The sequence below is a fragment of the Protopterus annectens genome, chromosome 16.part0 (assembly GCF_019279795.1).
Source record: "Protopterus annectens isolate FY-2018-M chromosome 16.part0, PAN1.0, whole genome shotgun sequence".
In the NCBI taxonomy this organism is placed as follows: Eukaryota; Metazoa; Chordata; order Ceratodontiformes; family Protopteridae; genus Protopterus; species Protopterus annectens.
In genome coordinates this window covers 377305259-377324820 of record NC_056750.1, presented here as the reverse complement: position 1 = coordinate 377324820, position 19562 = coordinate 377305259, and the positions used below count along the sequence as shown (strand labels likewise).

General features: G+C 36.9%; 1 protein-coding gene across 1 annotated transcript in view; it reads right to left on the bottom strand.

The window, feature by feature from the left end:
* LOC122790600 overlaps positions 1 to 19562 on the bottom strand; it is a 358557-nt gene that overhangs the window by 254745 nt on the left and 84250 nt on the right. Inside the window, exons 2-3 of the mRNA XM_044058127.1 lie at positions 7346 to 7532; positions 1279 to 1510 (exon numbers count right to left, since the gene is read on the bottom strand). Of these exons, the coding sequence (XP_043914062.1) occupies positions 1279 to 1510; positions 7346 to 7532 (419 nt within the window). The remainder of the gene's footprint in view (positions 1 to 1278; positions 1511 to 7345; positions 7533 to 19562) is intronic.

Here is a 19562-nt window from a genome sequence, read left to right as displayed (position 1 = left end):
AGCTAAGAAAATAACAAGAACAAAAGAAGAACATACACCTTTCCCAGATTAGTGGCCAAACATTGCATCTGGCATATTCCAGACACCTGGCTATGTTCAGAAATGAATGAAAAGTACAACATGGTAATTAATAAGGAAAAGGTGACCCTTATAAAAACAGTCAGTGTACAAGAGAATACCCAGTGCAAATAAAGGAAATAGAAGATATTCTGAATTGTGCAAAATTCATTGTTAAAACTGTTACTGTTATAATAATGAGCAGATGAACTACCTGGTCACATATTATTTATTTGATCTTTAAGTGAGTTTCCTTAGAGTAGCTTGAACCATGAGGACAGAGCACAGACAGTATACTTTCACTAGCCTTTGAAAGAAAAGCATCTTACTTTCTATTTTGATGCCAAATCAATGGTCCTGCCTAAATCCGAGTAACATTCAGGTATACTTATAAAGTAAATGTAAATGCTACACATTACTGTGTAATAAAGATTCTGGTAGCAAAATTAGTTTCTGTCATGTGAAGTGATTATGTCTTTCTTCAGCATGGAAATTCAGTAGAATTCAGTAACAATAAAAGTGCAAATTGTTTTACTAACACAACAACAGAATTAAAACATATAAAAAAATATAAAATTACTCAAGATGACCAAAGTGGATAACAAAAACCAAGGTAAGTATAAAAAGAATGAAACACCCTTTAAAATTCTGCTGAAGTGTGGAAGCTGTTTTACGGTGTGTATTTTTCTCTGGAAAGTTTCTTATAGACTTTGTATGACAGCCAGCAATCTGGTTAATAATGTACACAGGGTAATATTGGTAATCTACTGTACACCTGAATATGTATTTAAAAATAATGTAATAATGTATAATAAAGGCCCCTGTTAAATTCTGAGGATTGTAAAAAGAATCTTCAGAAAAGCAGAACTAAAATTGTAACTATTGGCAACATATACAAAATCTAATGTTAAGGTACCTTAGTGTATTCCCCCTAGAAACGGATGACTAGACTAAATAAACATATTTAAAATCTTATACTTTTATAGAAAGAGTAGGAAAATATCTGCTGAAAAAGCATTTAAAAAATAATAAGCTAATTTATAGATCAGTGAGTGTCAACTAATCATAGATATTTCTCAGTTTCAGTAAATTAACAGAAAAATCTAAACTGAAAAATATATACTGCACTCTGCATGTTATCATATTTTTCACATGAATTTACATAAGATGCTCATTTTATTGATAAAAGCTAACAAACATTTAACAGCTGGTGAACCTCACCTGCTTCATCCACTCTGAGTGAATTAATCAGCTTGCGCAAGGTATTTTCAGAGTTGGGGTGCCCCAGAAGTGTCCTACAACCAGACTCAGAGATTGTCACCCTTGCCAGTACCAGGGCAGCATTGCTAGCAGTCCAGCTGCTGGTTGAAGCCAACAGCGCTGTTACATTTTCCAAAATACTGTCCACATTATGGTCATTCAACAGCCACTCACGTCCTTCGCTTGTTTCAGCCTGAAAAGATGATAATCTAGTTAAATGCTAAGAAAAACAAAGAACAGGAGTGAAGCACCCCAAGCAAGTAACATCTCACTACTCAGAAGCATAATCGACAGTTAAACAAAATTTCATGAGATATCAAATCTCAACAAACTCACTTTCTTTTGTGCACTGATTTTCTTTGTGCACTTAGGAACATCTGTCAAGCTTCCAGCTCCATCCTAAAAAGCACAGCAAGACTCTGAAAGAAGAGCACTTGCTATCCAGTAAGGAGAAAATGCTCTGTATATGATTATCAATTACAAGTTTAAGTTTATTCAACTTCTTGCATTTCAGTGCCCTGGCAAATGTACCCATATCTTTTAATATGTGAATACTCCACAAAAACATGCTGTGCAGTTTCTTCTTTACAACAAACTTTCATGTAAATATTTTAATTTTTTTTATTTGTTAGCCAGGTTAGTGAAGTAAGCATCAAGGATTCCTTTCAGCTATGGCCCATAATATGATGGTAAGGATAAATTCAGTACATATGAATAATTTAGAATAGCTAGTCAGCCAGCATATTTTGGGGGATGGGCGGGTGAGATAATGCTGCAGAACCTGGAGAAAACCCATGAAGGCACAGATAGGACATGCTAGCTCCACACAGAGTCCAAAAATGAGGACTGAACCCCAGATCCTTTGTGCTCTGAAGAAGAGATTTAACGACTGAGCCACTGTACTGTTCCCAAGTTTTACAGCTCACTTCTGACTTTCAGGAAATTTCCTTTGGATTAATCCTGACAGTTCATCCTTACTACCTAAGATCCACATGTAAACATTTGCATCTTGGTGCCAAATTAGATTCTCCTGAAATCCTGTTTTATCAGACTTCTTATATTCTGCTTCTTGCATATTATCATCTAATTTCATATTCATGCCTTACTTACATAAACTATCCCTTCCATATAAAATGCCAATATTCTTGATATTTTAATGATAAAAACCACGTTCATAAAGATAACAAGTAAGCTTTTTCATCTTTTTTCAGTAATTTTATGCCATTCTTCAATCACAGTTTCTCTCCCAACAGTTGTACCCTTATGCCTCCTTTTTTGTTTTGTAAAATAAATCCATCTACTCACGTTCCTTCCTAGTTCTTTACAATTTCGTATATTTAAATCTAACCCCACTTTTCCCAGTCTCTTATAGAATTTGTATCTGATAAGGAACCTACCTCCCTTCCTTTACAGGTATCATGTCATTAGCATAACTTAAAAAAACTGCTAGCTCCCCTGTCTATACCTCATTCACTTCTCCTTACCACTTTTTCTGCCACATTAAACACAACATCAACTATTAGATCAGACAAAATCTAACCAGGGGGAGTATTCCTGTCTGATTACATTTTTCTTATGTACTTTATTCTCTGCACAGCTGTTAATATAGACACTTTGCACCACCCTTATAAATCTTCTGCAAAATCATGTAGCTCTATCCTTATCTGTTCTAAACATGTTGCAAATGCCTCACACGCTATTATTTTTTCTTAATCTTCCATTGTAAAACTACCTACTGTCTCTCTGATCATTAATAAAACTTCCTTAACATATTTGCTCTTACAAACACGATATATTTCTAGTATAATTGGTATTACTTCACCAGTCTTTATGGCAACATATGTATTGCTGTCTTATAATCTATATTAACAAGAGCCAAAGGTCAGCAGACTCTCAGAATTCTCTCTTACACAATGTCCTTTCTTAACCACTAAGCATTACCAGTAATCCCTCCATATGCTCTTTCCTTAATTCCTTATAAAATTCACACATTAAACCACTGCTACTGAAAGCACTGTCCAGCTTCAATAGCTTTAGCACTTTCAAGTCAACTTTTTCTGACGATCACTTAGTTTTTCACTCTACAGAGTATACACCTCCTTTCACCTTCCATCTCCTTCATCACCTCTTTTTTGTCTCATCATTTCATGCTCTCCATTTGCAGTTTCCATTGCCCCCCTTTTATTTTATTTTTTAATTTTACACTCAACACAGGAGAGGCTTCTCTATCTAAACATTTTGGATTTTTAACAATAGTAAAATAAACATCTTTGATTTTTGATTTTTGATTTTTAAGCATTAGTTTTACTTTCTTTATTAAATTTCTTTATTAAACCTAGAAATGTTCTTCTCCCCTGAACATTCCCTGTTCTCACTTTTCAGTTCCTTATGTATTTTGTGTATCAGTCCTTCACATTTCTTCCTCAGTCTTTTGATCTTTCTTCATTTATAATTTATATTTAGCTTGATTTCTTTTCTTTAAGGGGCAGACACTTTAATATTTATGATATATACTTTTGAAACTCTAGCTACATGGAATTTGCATTTCATGTGATATGCACTCCTTTTATTTTATTTATGTAAGTGTGTGTGTCCTATTTATTTATTTATTTCTATTTGGTAGCTGAATAGTTTAACTTGAGCAAAACCCATCTTCAACTGAGTCTGGTAGCAAAAAAGTTCCAGTTTTAAAGTACAAATGACAGCAATAATAGTTCTTCAAAAAATAAAAAAAAAAAACAGAGCAAATAAAAAATATACAAAAGTAGTTATGTGCACACCAGCATAACAGCATGACATCAGCTATATATTAATAAGTAATATTTAGGCACAAGGAGTCTGACTAATAAGTATTTAATTTGAATACAGGTTTGATTCTGTAACGCACTTGAGCAATTTATGAACTTTGTATATTCAGTGAAAGAGAGGAGGCAAAACAGAAAAGGGGAGAGTGGAAGACGTGCCAGTAATAGTATAAGGTATTGATAATAGAAGGATGCGTTAGGGTTAGGAAAGGACACAGAGGGGTATGGAAAGGGTGTCTAAACATTATGAGTTGAAAAAGTGTAATAGACAGTTAATTAACTCTGAATAAAGACATCATTGAGGCTAAAAGCTCATTGCAATTGCCTGAGTTGCTTACCAAGCTTTCTAACAAACATCAAGGTGTGGCGTGTTCTTGTTGTTCTATTTGGATAGAACAGCAGCAGTGTGAGTCACCGGTATCTTATGTGGCATCTGGAACATGACTATTATCTTTACGCTGAATTACACTTAGCTGCAATGGTAGGTCAGCTGCTGCGGGACTTTTCAAAGTTGTTTTAAGGCTTCCAACAAAAAAAGACTAACATTTTGTATTCCTGCTCTTTCTGACAAGACTTCCCAAACTCTTTTGTAGAAGTACAAATTAACAGTTCTACTGCAGGAGTCTTGCTTTACCATGTATAACTAATAAATGTTACTTTAATGAACTTGTGAGGAACATGCATGCTATTTTAATAAACCACTGCTGCTTAAAAAATCACTCCATAGGTGCAGCCATAAAAACTTCTCAAAGTACATTGTTAAAGAAGCTTTTATAGGAGAGTGTTTAAAATGTGATACTAACAAGAAGTTAAAAACAATACAAGATGACTTGTTGAACATCATTTCATAAAGCTAACTAGATAGTAATACAAAAAAAAAAAAAAAAGCTAATTAGCTATAGGGCTAACCATCATTCCCACTGCAGTTGCATTTGTATTTAGTAGCTGGCTACCATTTAGGCGTTGTTCAAAAGGAATTATGGTCTGCTTAACTTCACAATTCTGAGGGAAACAAATTTCAGTTGGCAGCGGCAATTTTGTTAAAATGCCCTTCAACCAGAGGTTACTTCAGAGGACAGTCTCATCACTAAGCGTATCCTGCGCATGGAGGGGAAGCAGATAAATGAAAGTTTATAAACCTTGGGGGAGGGAGGATCCAGAATTAATCTAATAAGCCTTGGGGGAGGGAGGATCCAGAATTAATCTAGATGTAAGCAAAGTTATTATATGGGTGGCCTGAACAATGGCAGGGATCCACCCATCTTTGTTAAGCATGAGGAAGTGGTATTTATTATGATTAGAGAGAAATGCAAAGAGAGAAGGAGAAAGACAGAGAGAGAGAGTACATCCTCTAGCTTAATACTATTCTGATCAGAGTTTAGAACCACAACTGGTAATGCACAGACAAGTCTGGGCATCAAAATTTAATGAATGGCATTCCTGGCATTCCAGGCTAGAAGGCTGGATACCCTACAGCAAAATGTATGTTGTTAAATATTTTTTTCAGTATAAGACAAAAATGTTTAGAATTTCCAGATGAGTTGAACTAAAAGCCTCGGTATAGATCTGCACCTGTGAAACAGGAACACTTAATGGGTGAATAACGTCTGCACCTGTGAAACAAGAACATTTAATGGGTCAATGACATCTGCACCTGTGAAACACGAACATTTAATGGGTCGGTGACATCTGCACCTGTGAAACAAGAACATTTAATGGGTCGGTGACATCTACACCTGTGAAACAAGAACATTTAATGGGTTGATGGACATCTGCACCTGTGAAACAAGATTATTTAATGGGCTGATGACATCTGCACCCGTGAAACAAAAATATTTAATGGGTCAAGGACATTTGCACCTGTGAAACAAGAATGTTTAATGGGTCAATGAGTTTCATTGGATATGCATTTTGTTAAATATTTGTTATGTATCAAAGACCATTCAAGAAATGTTATTAGTGTCAACAATGAAGTTAATTATAGTCTGTCCAATCCCAGTGTATTGAAAGATTTTGTAGGTTTTTTGGACTACAGGCCACACTTTGTTATGCAAAAGAAGATTATGTCACCAGCATACATTGCCAATATCACCTGACTGAAGTAGATCATTGATGTGTAGGGAAATCAAACTGGGGAACTCTGGTTCAAAGGAAACCTACATTTACAAGCCTCTTATCAGAATAAACTTTGAGTGTTCCATTGAGTCTGATTGGCATATCCTTCCCCAAAACTCACTGCAATAAGCTGCCCAAGAAAAGAAAAACAGTTAAACACTTGCAAGACTTCTTCCACAGCAAAATAAAGAAGATGCAAACTGTACTTTTTTGACTTTTTGACTACTCCACTTGCAGTGCAGAAAAATTATTTTCTACATCCAAAAACGTCCTGTTTTCTGCTAACTTTTCAAGCAGTGATAAAATTCATGGTGACTGCAGCTGAAGCATATTTTCATTGTAAATTATACTCTTGTGCTAACATATAAGTTACTGAAAACAAGCTGACTTCATTTCTGCAAACTTTCTTCTTCACACACACACACACACACACACACACACACACACACACACACACACACACACACACACACACACACTCTCTCTCTCTGTGTACAAAAAGGCTATATCGTCTTAAACCCTCATGCCACATTACTTACTTTTCTAATGCCAACATAGCTCCTGCCACTGAAAACAATGATAGTCACTTTCATGAATTGTGTTTGACTGTGGCCAATTTTTAACCACTAAGTAAAGAGCTTTGCAATCAACAGCCTAATCCCAATGACTTATTTCATTAATCAGGTGTCAGCAACTCGTATGAATCCCACTTTAAACAATGACAGCAAGTAAAACAAATTTACTGCAGAGGCTTAAAAGACTGTTAACCTTTTATAAAATGATCTTAATATAACCTGTTCCATAATATCCACTGATACCTACTAATGTGGCTTTTATAATATCAGCAAGGTTGTTATTAAACAGATTTTAATGCATAAACCAGGAAAGTCCTTAAGGTTAGTTATTCTTTGGCTGGTTTATTGTTTTTTTATCACATATTACAATTATAAATGTTTGTAAATAAATATCCAGTAATACCAAGGAGGTGAGTCTAGATTTAAAATTACTTTTTATCAGAAGACAACTAACATGTTCACTGTTTGCTAATATGATTAAAACTTTACAGCAGTCAGTTTCTTGGTGACATATGGATGCTAAAACTTCCTTACCAGAGTACCTAGTGTTCCTGCTGCATTCATAACTGCTTCAGCATCATCCCATTTCAGCAGTGAACCGAGTGTGCCAAGAAGATGCTTAATTTCAGAATTAGGCCTTCGGAGCATTGTTAGAAGATGCTTTGCTCCCAACTTATTTTCAGCCAGTGAGCCCAAGATATAAACAGTGTTGCTGCATAGCCTGCAAATCCAACAAAACACTAAGGTCAGACTGAGAAAGACAACTACTCTTTAACTACAATAGCCAGGTGCTAAAAACATACAAGTGTGTTGCCTGTACAGTTTCTAACCTTTGTATGTGCCCTCAGCTAAAGCTCTTTAGGTCAGGGGAAATGTCCTTCTTTCTATAAAGATCACCATTAGCATTCCTTTTCTGCAGGCATATCCACATTACTGAATACTTACCTAACTATGTCACAATATTATAGAAAATTCAACCCCAAATGTAAGTCCTAGTTAAAATTCTGAGAATAGAGGATAATCTTATGTGAACACCATCAGCAGAAAAACATATGCTTATTTAAATAAAGATGACCAAGAGGACTGATGACTGTAGCACCCAACTAGTTAGTGTATGCCATATCTGTGCAGCTCCCCTTTTCTCTAACTCCACAATCCTAATTACCTCAAATCAAGCTCTTGACTGCAATGAAGTACATCCTGGGGCAGGCAAAGGATAACTCCATAAGGTCTCAGGACCTGCACTGCTGAGTCCCAGGATGTAGCCAGAAATCTGGTCTTGCATATACTATGTCCGAAATTGCCATTACTTGTAATATTCCCTTTTCTCCAAGGTATGGTGATCTTAAAGTTGGTGTATGTAAATCTGAGTGTGAGGGGCTTGCCCCCCACATTGTGTGTGTGTATACGCATGTGTGCGTGCGTGTGTTGTGGGAGATTTTTTGTTATCTCAGGACTCTACAATGCGAGTCTCACGATTTCAGTAGGGAGACATGGCAGAGTGCTTCCTTATGTCTAGCTTTTTCACCTTCCAGCTACTATTGTGTCTATCTCCTTCCACTGTGGTCTTTATTCCTTATATTGACATTCAACAAACATTTAACTCACTATCATATACCTTTGTTTGCTTATTTCCTGCAAAATATGAGTTTCTGCTGAGATCTCAAAGGCCAGATCTGAGATTCCCAGAAAAGCAAGATGGGGAGGAATATATACACATTGTCAGAAGTTGTGTTACCTTGGTGCATTCCTTCTTCTAGAAGGTATGTCAGTCACTAAGTTAGTATCATCAACAGTAGTGTGGGCGTACACACATCTGGGAAATGATTTACTGACAGTATAGAAAGTTCAGCATTCACTGTGTATATGTTAGAAATGCAGTATATTTTCTGAAGTTGTGGGACTTGCAGTTAATGGTTTTGCATTTTGACAGGGAGTCCAAAGTCTACTACCCCCCTTTCTTTAACTCCCCAACCTCTTTAGAGTACCCACATAGTCAGTATGCAGCAACAGCAGCAGCATTATGTTCACATGTCTAAGGCTAGACAACAAACAAGTATATACTGGCAGCTGTTGCAGGACAAAAGACAATACTCAAAAGTTAAATCACTTTATGAAACTGCAGATGCTGGAAAAAACGATACAAAAATATGAACAGCAAATCCAAGCAGTAAAACTGCAAGTACTAAAATTCCAACAAAAAAGTAGACAGCAACTTTTCATGTATATTATGTAGGTAAAACTAAGAATGCCCTAAAGACTAGAATATATCAGCATGTATATGATATTAAACACAAAAATGAAAACAATGCTTTATATAAGCATCTGTGTATTGAACCCACTCATTCTTTTCTATTTTTTATTTTAGAACAAGTGGATTTAGGACCCGGGGGGGGGGGGGGGGGGGCTATGAATGATTATCTAGAGTTTTTGGAACTCAAATGGCAAATTAAACGATGCATACCATACTCCTGGCTTAAATGATAGGATGTCTTTGTTTTCAGTGTTAAGATTAAAATCTATGTTCTTCTTTTAATAACAATGTCTAACATTTTTGTTTTAATATTGTTATATGTACCTAGTAGGGATTTATTGTATTGTATGTTATTGTATTAACATTGTTTAATATTATATGAGTAGCAGCTATTTGTTTTAATTGAGGGGAAATGATGTCATTTTCCATGTGATTGGTTAAGCACTATATTTAAACTGTTTGTTAGTAGCAGTATTTGTATTCTGATGAAGTCATTCATTTGACGAAAGCGGTTAATACTGCTTTTAAGTTGTAAAAGTTGCTGTCTACTTTTTTGTTGGAATTTTAGTACTTGCAGTTTTACTGCTTGGATTTGCTGTTCGTATTTTTGTATCATTTTTTTCCAGTATCTGCAGTTTCATAAAGTGATTTAACTTTTGAGTGTCGTCTTTTGTCCTGCAACAGCTGCCAGTATAGACTTGGTTTGATGTCTTTAAGGCTCCTAACTTTACAAATGATGCACTGAGATCTCTCTAGTAGTACACTTTACAGTGGCAGAACAGACTTCTGCTTCCTTCCAGTTTAATTATCCTTTACATTACTAAGAAATTAATAAATTCTCACTATAGCACAGCTACATCAATTTACAGTATTTGGACATATTAATCAGTCCAACATCCTCTTTCCTCTCTCCAGTCCTCTCTGGATCCATAGTCATAGCCCGCACTTTAAATCTTACCTATCAAAATTAACTGGTTTACTATCAAATGTTTGAAACTTACCTTACCATCATTCATAAGGTCAAGGTTAAAGGTGGAAAAGTTCAAAATTGCGAGTGGAAATACCATCTCCTCGAAAACATCAACACATAGCTTGCATTCATGGTTTTGCGCGTTCCTGTTTACAATTGGATTGCACTACAGTGGGGATCAGGAAAAGTAGTGCGATCTCGGAGTTAGAATATATAATTAATAGGGAGTGCAGGGGGGTTTGCCCCCTGCAAAACATTGGTAGGACGTCTCTGGATGTCCAGGTAAGTTGAGTAATATCGATAATGTTGAATTCGACATACCAACATTACTGTGTTCACTGTTGTGAGCAAACAGTGTGCACATTTTTTGTCATTTTGTTTCGAGCAAGTCATTACCCGCTAAACCGATTTGCAGAATTTTGATAGTAAATCAAATTAACTCTATTACTTTATATTAAATAGTAGTTACAATCTATACACCCTACTACCTGTGAAATATTTTAATAAAGGCTAATTCCCAAAGCCCCAAATGCATAATTCCATCAGCACAGCAGATTAATCCTATCTTCTACTTATTTGTTTATATAAATAATACAAATATGCTAAACATGATAAGTCCAGTACAGAGCCCTGTTGTAGCCCACTGGTTACTAGCTTTTCATTAGACAGTACCACATGCAAAACCAAATTCCTCCCCAACCCAAGTTCTCCATATCTTCCCCATACCTCATGTGGCAATATCACAAAGGCTTTCTCTAGTTCAAGCATATTACATCCACCAAGTACCCTTGCCTACCTTTGCTTTGGATTAGTGTACAAGTTTATCAAATTGGTTTGGTAAGGCCTTTGAAAACATGCTGAACTCTGTTTGCTCGGACATCATGCATACATTAGGTCAGGAGATCTAATTATAAGGATTAAAGACAGCCAGACTAATCATAAACTAGCAGTCAGCTTACTGAGCTGTATTACTTCCTGAAGCCCTACAGGCCACACAACCCATCCCTTAGTATCCTGTGGTACCTTTCTCCAGTGTACAAACTAAAGGCTACAGTGCCCACAAAAGTTCCTCAGAGCACTACAGGTAATTCTTTACATATTACGGACAGCAAGTGATCTGTTCCCCGGACATTTTTACTACTCAGCACCTGGAGATCTTTCTCCATTGCTTCTATGACCACTACATCAGTGCAAGCATTCCAGTAGGTCAGTCTTTGACTGAATCATTTTGTATTTCTCAGTGTTTTTAAAAAACTCTCAAGTCCATCTGCCATCTTTCAGTGCTTTCTGTCAAATCATGGTCTTAAAGTCATGCCACGCTTAGTCTTCTCACAGAATATTCCTTAATATACCCCCTTTTCTTGTATTCTTATAATCCAGCCTCTTTCAGTAAATATCTCGTATCACAGTTTCTCCTCATTTTCCATTCCACCTATCTCATGTATTCTTTCTCAGGATGCTCTCTCTCTCTATTTATTTGCTTTCCATACTCCACATTTGATGAAGTTACACAACTCATCAGCCTTTGCCATCACATACCAACCTTCTGTACCGTAACTTCAATTACTCCTAACAGATATGGGTACAGCCTTACTATAAATTCCTAACTCTGTCATTACTAACCCCTCCACCCTGCAGCTACCCCTGGCTCCTTTACCACTGCATCTCTAACCCCTTCCTTCCTTGAGACAGCTGTGCCAGTACGTTACCATTCACTTCGTGTTGAGACCCTTGCTTTCTCCTGAAGCCTTACTTCTTCCAGCACCTGCAATCAGTTTCTTCACCTGCTGTGTCCCTGAAGTCTGTACATGCTACTTTACAGGTGCAACGATGAGGTCTCCAGCACCATTATGATTTTCTAGAAACTGATCATTTCCCTGCTCTCATTATGAGCCTTTTATCATCCATTTGCTTCTGCATCTTCTGCATTTAGTTACTGTGCACTATTTCTCTGGCCACCAAGCTACCCATGCTGCTCCTCTCATTCTGGGGAAGTACATCTCAAAAGATTAGGAACAGGGATAAAAGTTCAAAATGCTGGATCCTGGCTGCAGCTAACTTAGCAAAACTTAGAAAAATACAATGTATAAATAAAGTCCTCTTTCCAGAGGAAAAATCAGTCCTCTCAAAGGTTTATGCAGATCTTTATTTGACGATGAATTAGTACTCTTGTCTCAGCCAAGGATGTACATCTTAGTTACCAATTTCTTCTTCTGACATAATGTCTATTGTGCAGCATGTCCCGTTGTTCAAGTACAATTCAAATCCTTCATCTGTCCTCTTACTCAGTCTGTGCTTACTGTATAGGGTCTGCTCACATAGTATCATGTGCCATTCCCTGCCTGTTGTAACCCAGAATTGTTACACCTGTAATTTCAATGTGTCCACTAAAAACACACAGTCATTGAAGATCACTTCCCATAATTTTGACATTGCAATCTAAGACAGCACATTCCTTGAGTACCCTCAGTGTCCTTTACTATTACATTTCCCTCATTTTCACCTCATGAAAAACCACAAAATTTACTTTCCTATTCCTGCAGTGAAAAAAGAGAATGTAGTGTCCAGCTCTGTGATTTATAGGTCAAGACCTTGACTTTTCCACAGATGACTCAGGATCATTGAGCTGCCTGGGAGGTGATATAGTTAGCTGGAGATAATGGAAATTATTGAATAGTAACAATTCACTCATCAAAAGGATGGGTGCTTACAGGGATCTACTTGAAAACACTGACAAACCAAAACACCGACGACGAGAACACAGAGACCAAAAGATCGACAACTGAGATGACCGACAGTTTAAAAGCACGAAACGTCACATGCCCAACAAACCACAATCCCCACAATCAACAAAACAAAACAAATACCTTTTCCAAAAAACACACACACACAACACAAGCACACCAAAAACCTTACAAACGTACACTAAACCTTACATACACAACTATCTATGCACTAACCTTAAACTAAACCCTAATCCTAAGGTCCGTCACTATCGCACACTCATCTAACCCGCCCCTAACCCTAAAGTCTGTCACTATCGCACACTTACCTTAACATGTCGGTGTTCTCAGCGTCAGGCTTTTAAACTGTTGGTCATCTCAGTTGTCTATCTTCCAGTCTTGGTGTTCTCGTTGTCGGTGTTTTGGCATGTCAGTGTTTTCAAGTAGACCCATTCACAGACAGCACCTGCAAGAATACCAACTGGGAAAAGGTCAAAGATTGCAGTATTCGCAGCTAGTACTTTGGAGACTGAGATCTCATCAAGAAATAAGCACACTCTCTAAACAGAATCATATGTGTGTGGAAAAGTATACAGTTGCAAAAACAGCCAACCATTAGAGCTAAGAGCACAGAAAATAACGGACAATTCCTGCTCAGTAACAGCCATAGCCCCTCACTCTCATCTCCTTCCCCCAGTATACAAAAATGCCAGAAGGGTGGGAGGAATAAATGGGCAAAAGGGGGATTGGTGACCGATGGTCAATGTTAGAAAAAGGGGCCAAGAAATTCTTTAAAGAAGAGAGAAGTGAGGGTTCTTGATTTGAGGAGGGCAGATATTCATTTAATGTGGGGTATTAGCAATGTAGACCGAGGAGAGCAAAGGAAGTAGAAAGGAATAGAGTCAAAGTAACAAAAGGATAAAGATGAAAAAATTAAGGATATTAGAAGAGACAATACATTTTTGGGTATATAACTTAGTGTTTTGACATTCTGTACTACTGCCTCACAGCATTGGGTGACTAAAGTACTGCAAAGCATTTTGGTGTAGACAAACCTTACTTATTTGGGCTGCTTTTTTAACAAAAAAGCTTCAGGAACTTTTTATTAAAACCATGGCTCAATAAATTTAGTGTTTCCCAGTGCGATGTCATGTTAGGCAAATGTCCATAGACTTTAATAGACGTGTCTGCACATGTTCTGCATGTGTCTATTAAACTCTATGGACACAGCTCTCACATTCCCTCAGTTGATGTCACTGAGGTTAAAGACCACCTTTAAACTTCAGTGGCATGAACATGGGGAAAATTAAGTTTACGAAGAATTTTTATACATTTAATGCAGAGGGAAAATATTTGCCAATTGACTGAAACTCCTAATTGACACTTTATGCACAGCAGTTGGTGATGGAAAAGGTAGGTCAAGGAAACATGACAAACACTTTAAAATAGGTAAACAGCGGTGCAGTTGATAACAGCACTAAAAAAAAAGTACTGTATGGATTTTATCTTAAGGAAAAAATGACCACTGCTCATATCTTGTTCTGCAGATTCAGATGAGATACTGTGTAGGACATAAAAGGAAGTTTTGCCAATAGAGTAGTGCTGTTCAGCTTACATAGCCTGCTTATTAACCTACTCCCAAGTATAACACACCAGTGGAAACATACCTGTATGTCCTATGCTCCCGAGACATCCAGATGCCTGCCTCATGCCATCTTGGAACGCCATCAGTTTTTAGTGTCATCACCTTCTGCAGATGATTGCGTCACACATTCACAACTCACTCAAAAAATGCTCCTAACTTCACATAAAGTTATCTGTCCCTCTCTTCTGCTTCCATTTTGTGGACAATTACTCACTGTTCAAATTTTACTTTTAAAAAGTAAAGTCCTCATGGACTTAAATAGTCAGCTATCTTTCTAAGGAATTAACCATCCATAATCTTTTTGCTCCTCTCTTCAAGGTTACATGTTTCCTGATTTCCGTCAGCATTTCTTCAAATGGCTTTTCCTATGGACTTTATACTATTATGTCTGACCTTCTATAGAAAGCTCAAACTCTATATTAGATAGATATTAGGTCTCCTCAACTGTATGTGCAGACAGACAAAATTACTATTTTCTTTTGATAATACTACTAAGGCCTCTTGATGATAGAGACACACAAAACTACAACTTACAATATCATTGTTAAAAAAAAATGGAACTTTCTGGTCACCCATATAGTCTTGGTACTGTCTGGTAGTTTACCAAAGATGATTAGTCATGGATTTAATCCCTCAGTCTATATTTGCTTACTGTGTGACTCTGAGCAAATCATTTAAGCATGCAGTACTCCCTTCATGGATCTATACAAAAAATGTGCCTTAACACAGCTGGACAAACAGATTAACAGAATAAATAAATGAAAAAAAAAATGTTCTCAGAACTGTCTAAAATTTCCTACAAAGAACAAGCAACAAAGTCTAGGCCTATAACTGAAGTCCATATAATTAGCATTAAGCATCATTTATTAGATATATTTTCTGGTCTCTACTTCCTGATTCACACTTTAGCCATGGATGCCTTTCCTTCATACTTTCCACCAATCAGAAAAAATATTATTATTCACTGGAGTAAATGTCTCTTAAACTGAGTTGTCTGTAAGAAAGCAGCCACAGAAAGTGTTCAGCTGCTGGATTAGACACAGGAAAGTGTTGGTCGTACAACTGGATGTTAGATCGCTTTCCTTTGTATTTGCAAAGCTTTCTAACACATGACACCACACCTTTATGGGAAATTAACATGTTAGTTGTGGAGTTCCCTGGGGCTGCATTTTAAAACATTACAGGTAATCAAATGTTACTGTCTCTAGAGAAAAATACAGATGGGTAAATTGATTAATGAAAAGAAATATTAAAAGAAACTGCAGGTCATGGCTGAAAAAGACCACGTAAAGAAGTCACCCAAGGTGATCACCAAATGTATACAGACACAAAATACAGGACAAAGGAACTGGTAATAATCTCACTCAACTCAGCTCAGCTTTTTATTATAGATGCTTTATCACAAAGCACATAAGAGATGAAATTTACAAGTTGTGATGATGTGAGGTAGTGCCAGTTATGCCAGGAGAAGTAGGGCAGTGGATGTGTAACAAATGCCACCATATCTAGCTGGAGTTTTGTAAAGAATTATTTATCATTTATATATCAAACTGATTTGTACATATGCTTGTGTTGAAAATGTATTTGTAAAGCTGCTTGTGTTAAAAATGTATCAACAGTGGGTCCTGTTGGACAGAAAAAAAATACCTGTATGTCAGACTGTATTGTAACTGTTAAAATGAATATATTGTAACACAGGATACTGGAAGAAAATAGATTAATCTCAGTCCAGCTAACTTTGAAAAATAGTCTGAAATTAAATTACCTGGTTTAGATCCAAAAAGATTGTATCTCACAGTTCTGACTGCATCCAGAGATGAAATGTCCTTGAAAACCAGGATGAGGAATCCTAATGTATTGTCCTTAGGGGTGAACTAATTGCTACCCTGGAAGGGTAGAAGTTTTTTTTAATGGTTTTATAGCTTCCAAAAGCTTTAACACATCTTACCAAAGCTCTGTGTGTGTATGATGACACATATGCGCTACATTCTGGTTCAGTTTCTAGTAAAGGGGGTAGTGTAGGAACCAGAGTTAGATGACCAGATAAATGTATGTGATGTCATTCTGTAATCCTGCACTGAAATAATGCATTAATACTAGATGAGTCAGAAGTCTCAGGGCAGTCTGTTTGTGAAACCTGACAAGAAGGAAGATCACTCACCCACTTCATTTTGCCTTGCTCTAGTAAGTGAATCAAGGAACAGTAATTCTTTAGATCAGTCAGGAAAATATAGAGAGATGAGTATTATTTTTCTGCATCTGTGTGAACCTTTCCATCTGTCCTATTTTTAATATTTTTTTGTGATTGAAACACTGGTGTTTATTATAAATAGATATTTAGCTTGTTCTTTTATTATTTATTATTAAATATATTTAAACTTTTCATTGTGGCTGGTCTTGTACTCAAGATGTTAACCTTTGAGAGTACTTGTATTTATTTGGTGACACTGTGGCTATTCCTTAAAACATTGCTGCATAGGTCAAACACTACCATTTGTATTAGTATTAATTTTACTCAGTATAATTGGGTACCCTTGTAAGGGCCTTAGAGTAGCTGGTTTTGGAGTGTTCTGGTGGCAGTATCTACCTTATGGTGTGGGCAGAGGGGGCATAACTGGTAAATCTGTGCCAGCCTTTCCAAGGTGTGTGTGTGTGCATGTCTGTGCATGTGTATGTGTGCGTGTGTGTGTATGTGTGTGTGTCAGCTACTTGAAGCAGGGACACAGAGCACTGGTTTCACAGAGAGGGTGGTGGAGGACTTGGCTTGGAACACTTGGCCTAGGGCTCCACTTTACAGCTGTGGTCAGTGCAGAGTCTTATTTGGGGCCTGGTGAGAGAGAAGGAAACCCAGCTCCAGGACGGGATTGTATTTCCTTCCTGTGTGCTCTTAAGGGAAATTGTGCTTGATGCAGACAGCTGCATCTGGAAATACTCTGTGTCTCCACCTTTGTTCCAAGTGAACATCCCTCAATGGTATCAGAGGTGAGGATTGATACTCCTTGATCACTGGCCCAGAGGAAGGATATCACACAAGTGTTAAACAAAAGCTAGGGGGAAAAAAAACTAAAACCACTGAATGGGTTCAGCAGAGAAGAAGCTCTAAGATTGTTTTCATCAAAAATCATATATAAAAAAGTTTCAGCTATAATGCAGTCAACTTCACTGCAGCTATAGGAAAATAATTAACTGCAAAACAAGCCAAAGACTGAGCAGCTGAAAACCACTAGCAGAAAAATTAGATTTGTGCTTCAAAGAAACAAGAAATACATGCTGGAAGGAGTGGAAAAGTAGGGTCTACATGGGTTTTAAAATGTCTCCAATTTTACAGACACATGCATTCACACACGTACACATGCATGTGTATATATATATATATATATATATATATACACATGCATTCACACACGTACACATGCATGTGTGTGTATATATATATATATATATATATATATATATATATATACATACATGAGCAAGGGCAAGTGTGCATGCAGGCCATACCTCTGAACCTCTTATCACAAGTATTCTGGACAAAACCTGCCATAATAGGGGGACAGAGACTGAAAAATAGGGACAGATTTTAAATATTGCTCTTATAAACTTAGAAAGTAGCTGAAATAACAGGATTTCCATTAGCATGCATTTTCTGAAAGATATGAAGTCTAAAACTCAAATGTATGGCATTATTTAATGACTTCAGTCCTCAGATCATCCCAGTGATTTGCCAGAAAACAAAACTCAGATTTTATGAGGAACAGACCAAAAACATGAGGCAAAAATATGGACATTCTGTGAAAATCTGGACAGTTAAAAAGTATGATGCAGGCACCCTCTCACGTACTCATGCACACAGACAGACACACACTCCTTTACATACAGCTGAGATAACTAAGTTAGTAAGTGGTTAGGAATGGGGATGATGACTCAAGATTATCAGGTCTTAGTTATCCAAAACAGTTTATTTTAACTGGAAAGAAGCATTTTCCAAATAAATAACAGGGCTGAGATTTGCAAACATGTAGTGCACAGCACAACTCTAACTAGAAGCCATAAGAAGAGAGCAGGTGACTGTTAAACAATACATAATATATGTCTTCTTAACCATTAGCTACCCTGCATAGTGAAATCCAGAACATTAGCACTGCATAAGCATACAACAGTCATCTATGAAGCCTTGCAAGGGTTTGTACAAGGAAGAACATGGGAAACATTACCAGCCCTGGAAGACTAAATAAAGGACTAATGTGAAGAAGATGATAACCAGTGAAAAACTACATTTTAAAAATAGTTTATACAAACTAACAGGACAAAGAGATCGTATTACTAATTAGGCAATGCAGCTGTAAACAATCAACCCTGTACGTGTAATACAGCTGCAGAAAGCTTCAGGACAATTAGGGAGACAGTGTAGTTACATCTCAAAAAGGGGCGTGATGAAGGTACTACATAGGTCACTGCTAATGTCTAGTTCTAAACAATGCATCCAGTTTGGGAAGCTTCCTTTACACAATAACATAAATAGCATGCCTGCAGTCCAACAAAAGCCAGCAAAGATGGTACTGTACTTGATCTAGAACTCACAAATGGAGGACAGAAGGACTTTAACATGTACAGCATAAAAGTAAAGAAAAATGGGGAACTATGGTACATACAGGCATACAGTGAAAATGCAGTGGTTCAGAAAAGCACAATCATGTGAAAGAGGCCCTCATGCAGGAAAAGACAAATACATGAAACCAGAGTTTTCACCGTCCCTGATTTCACCCCATATTTTTGCCCTGTCCCTCAAACTTTTTGATTTTCTTGTAAATTACTGAGGATTACAGTCAGTCAGTAATGCCAGACATTAAAACATCAGTCTTTTTATTATTCAGAAAATGTAGGTTGTTGCAAATCCTGTTGTTCTATTAACTTTGTAAGTCAATTAAAATATTTAAAAAGTGTCCCTGATTTTGAGCCTTTGTCTCTCCATTATTTTAGTCTTTGTCCAGAATTTCTGAGCAAGGAATTTGAGAAACAAACCCCACAAATGGGGTAAGCTGGGTTCAACTACAATGTCAGAATGTCTAGAGAGCAAGAAAGGCAAGAAAAGAATTCTAGCTCTTGGGGAAAAAATGAAATCAGACCCATGTATTACCTATATTGTTTTAAGTGAAAGA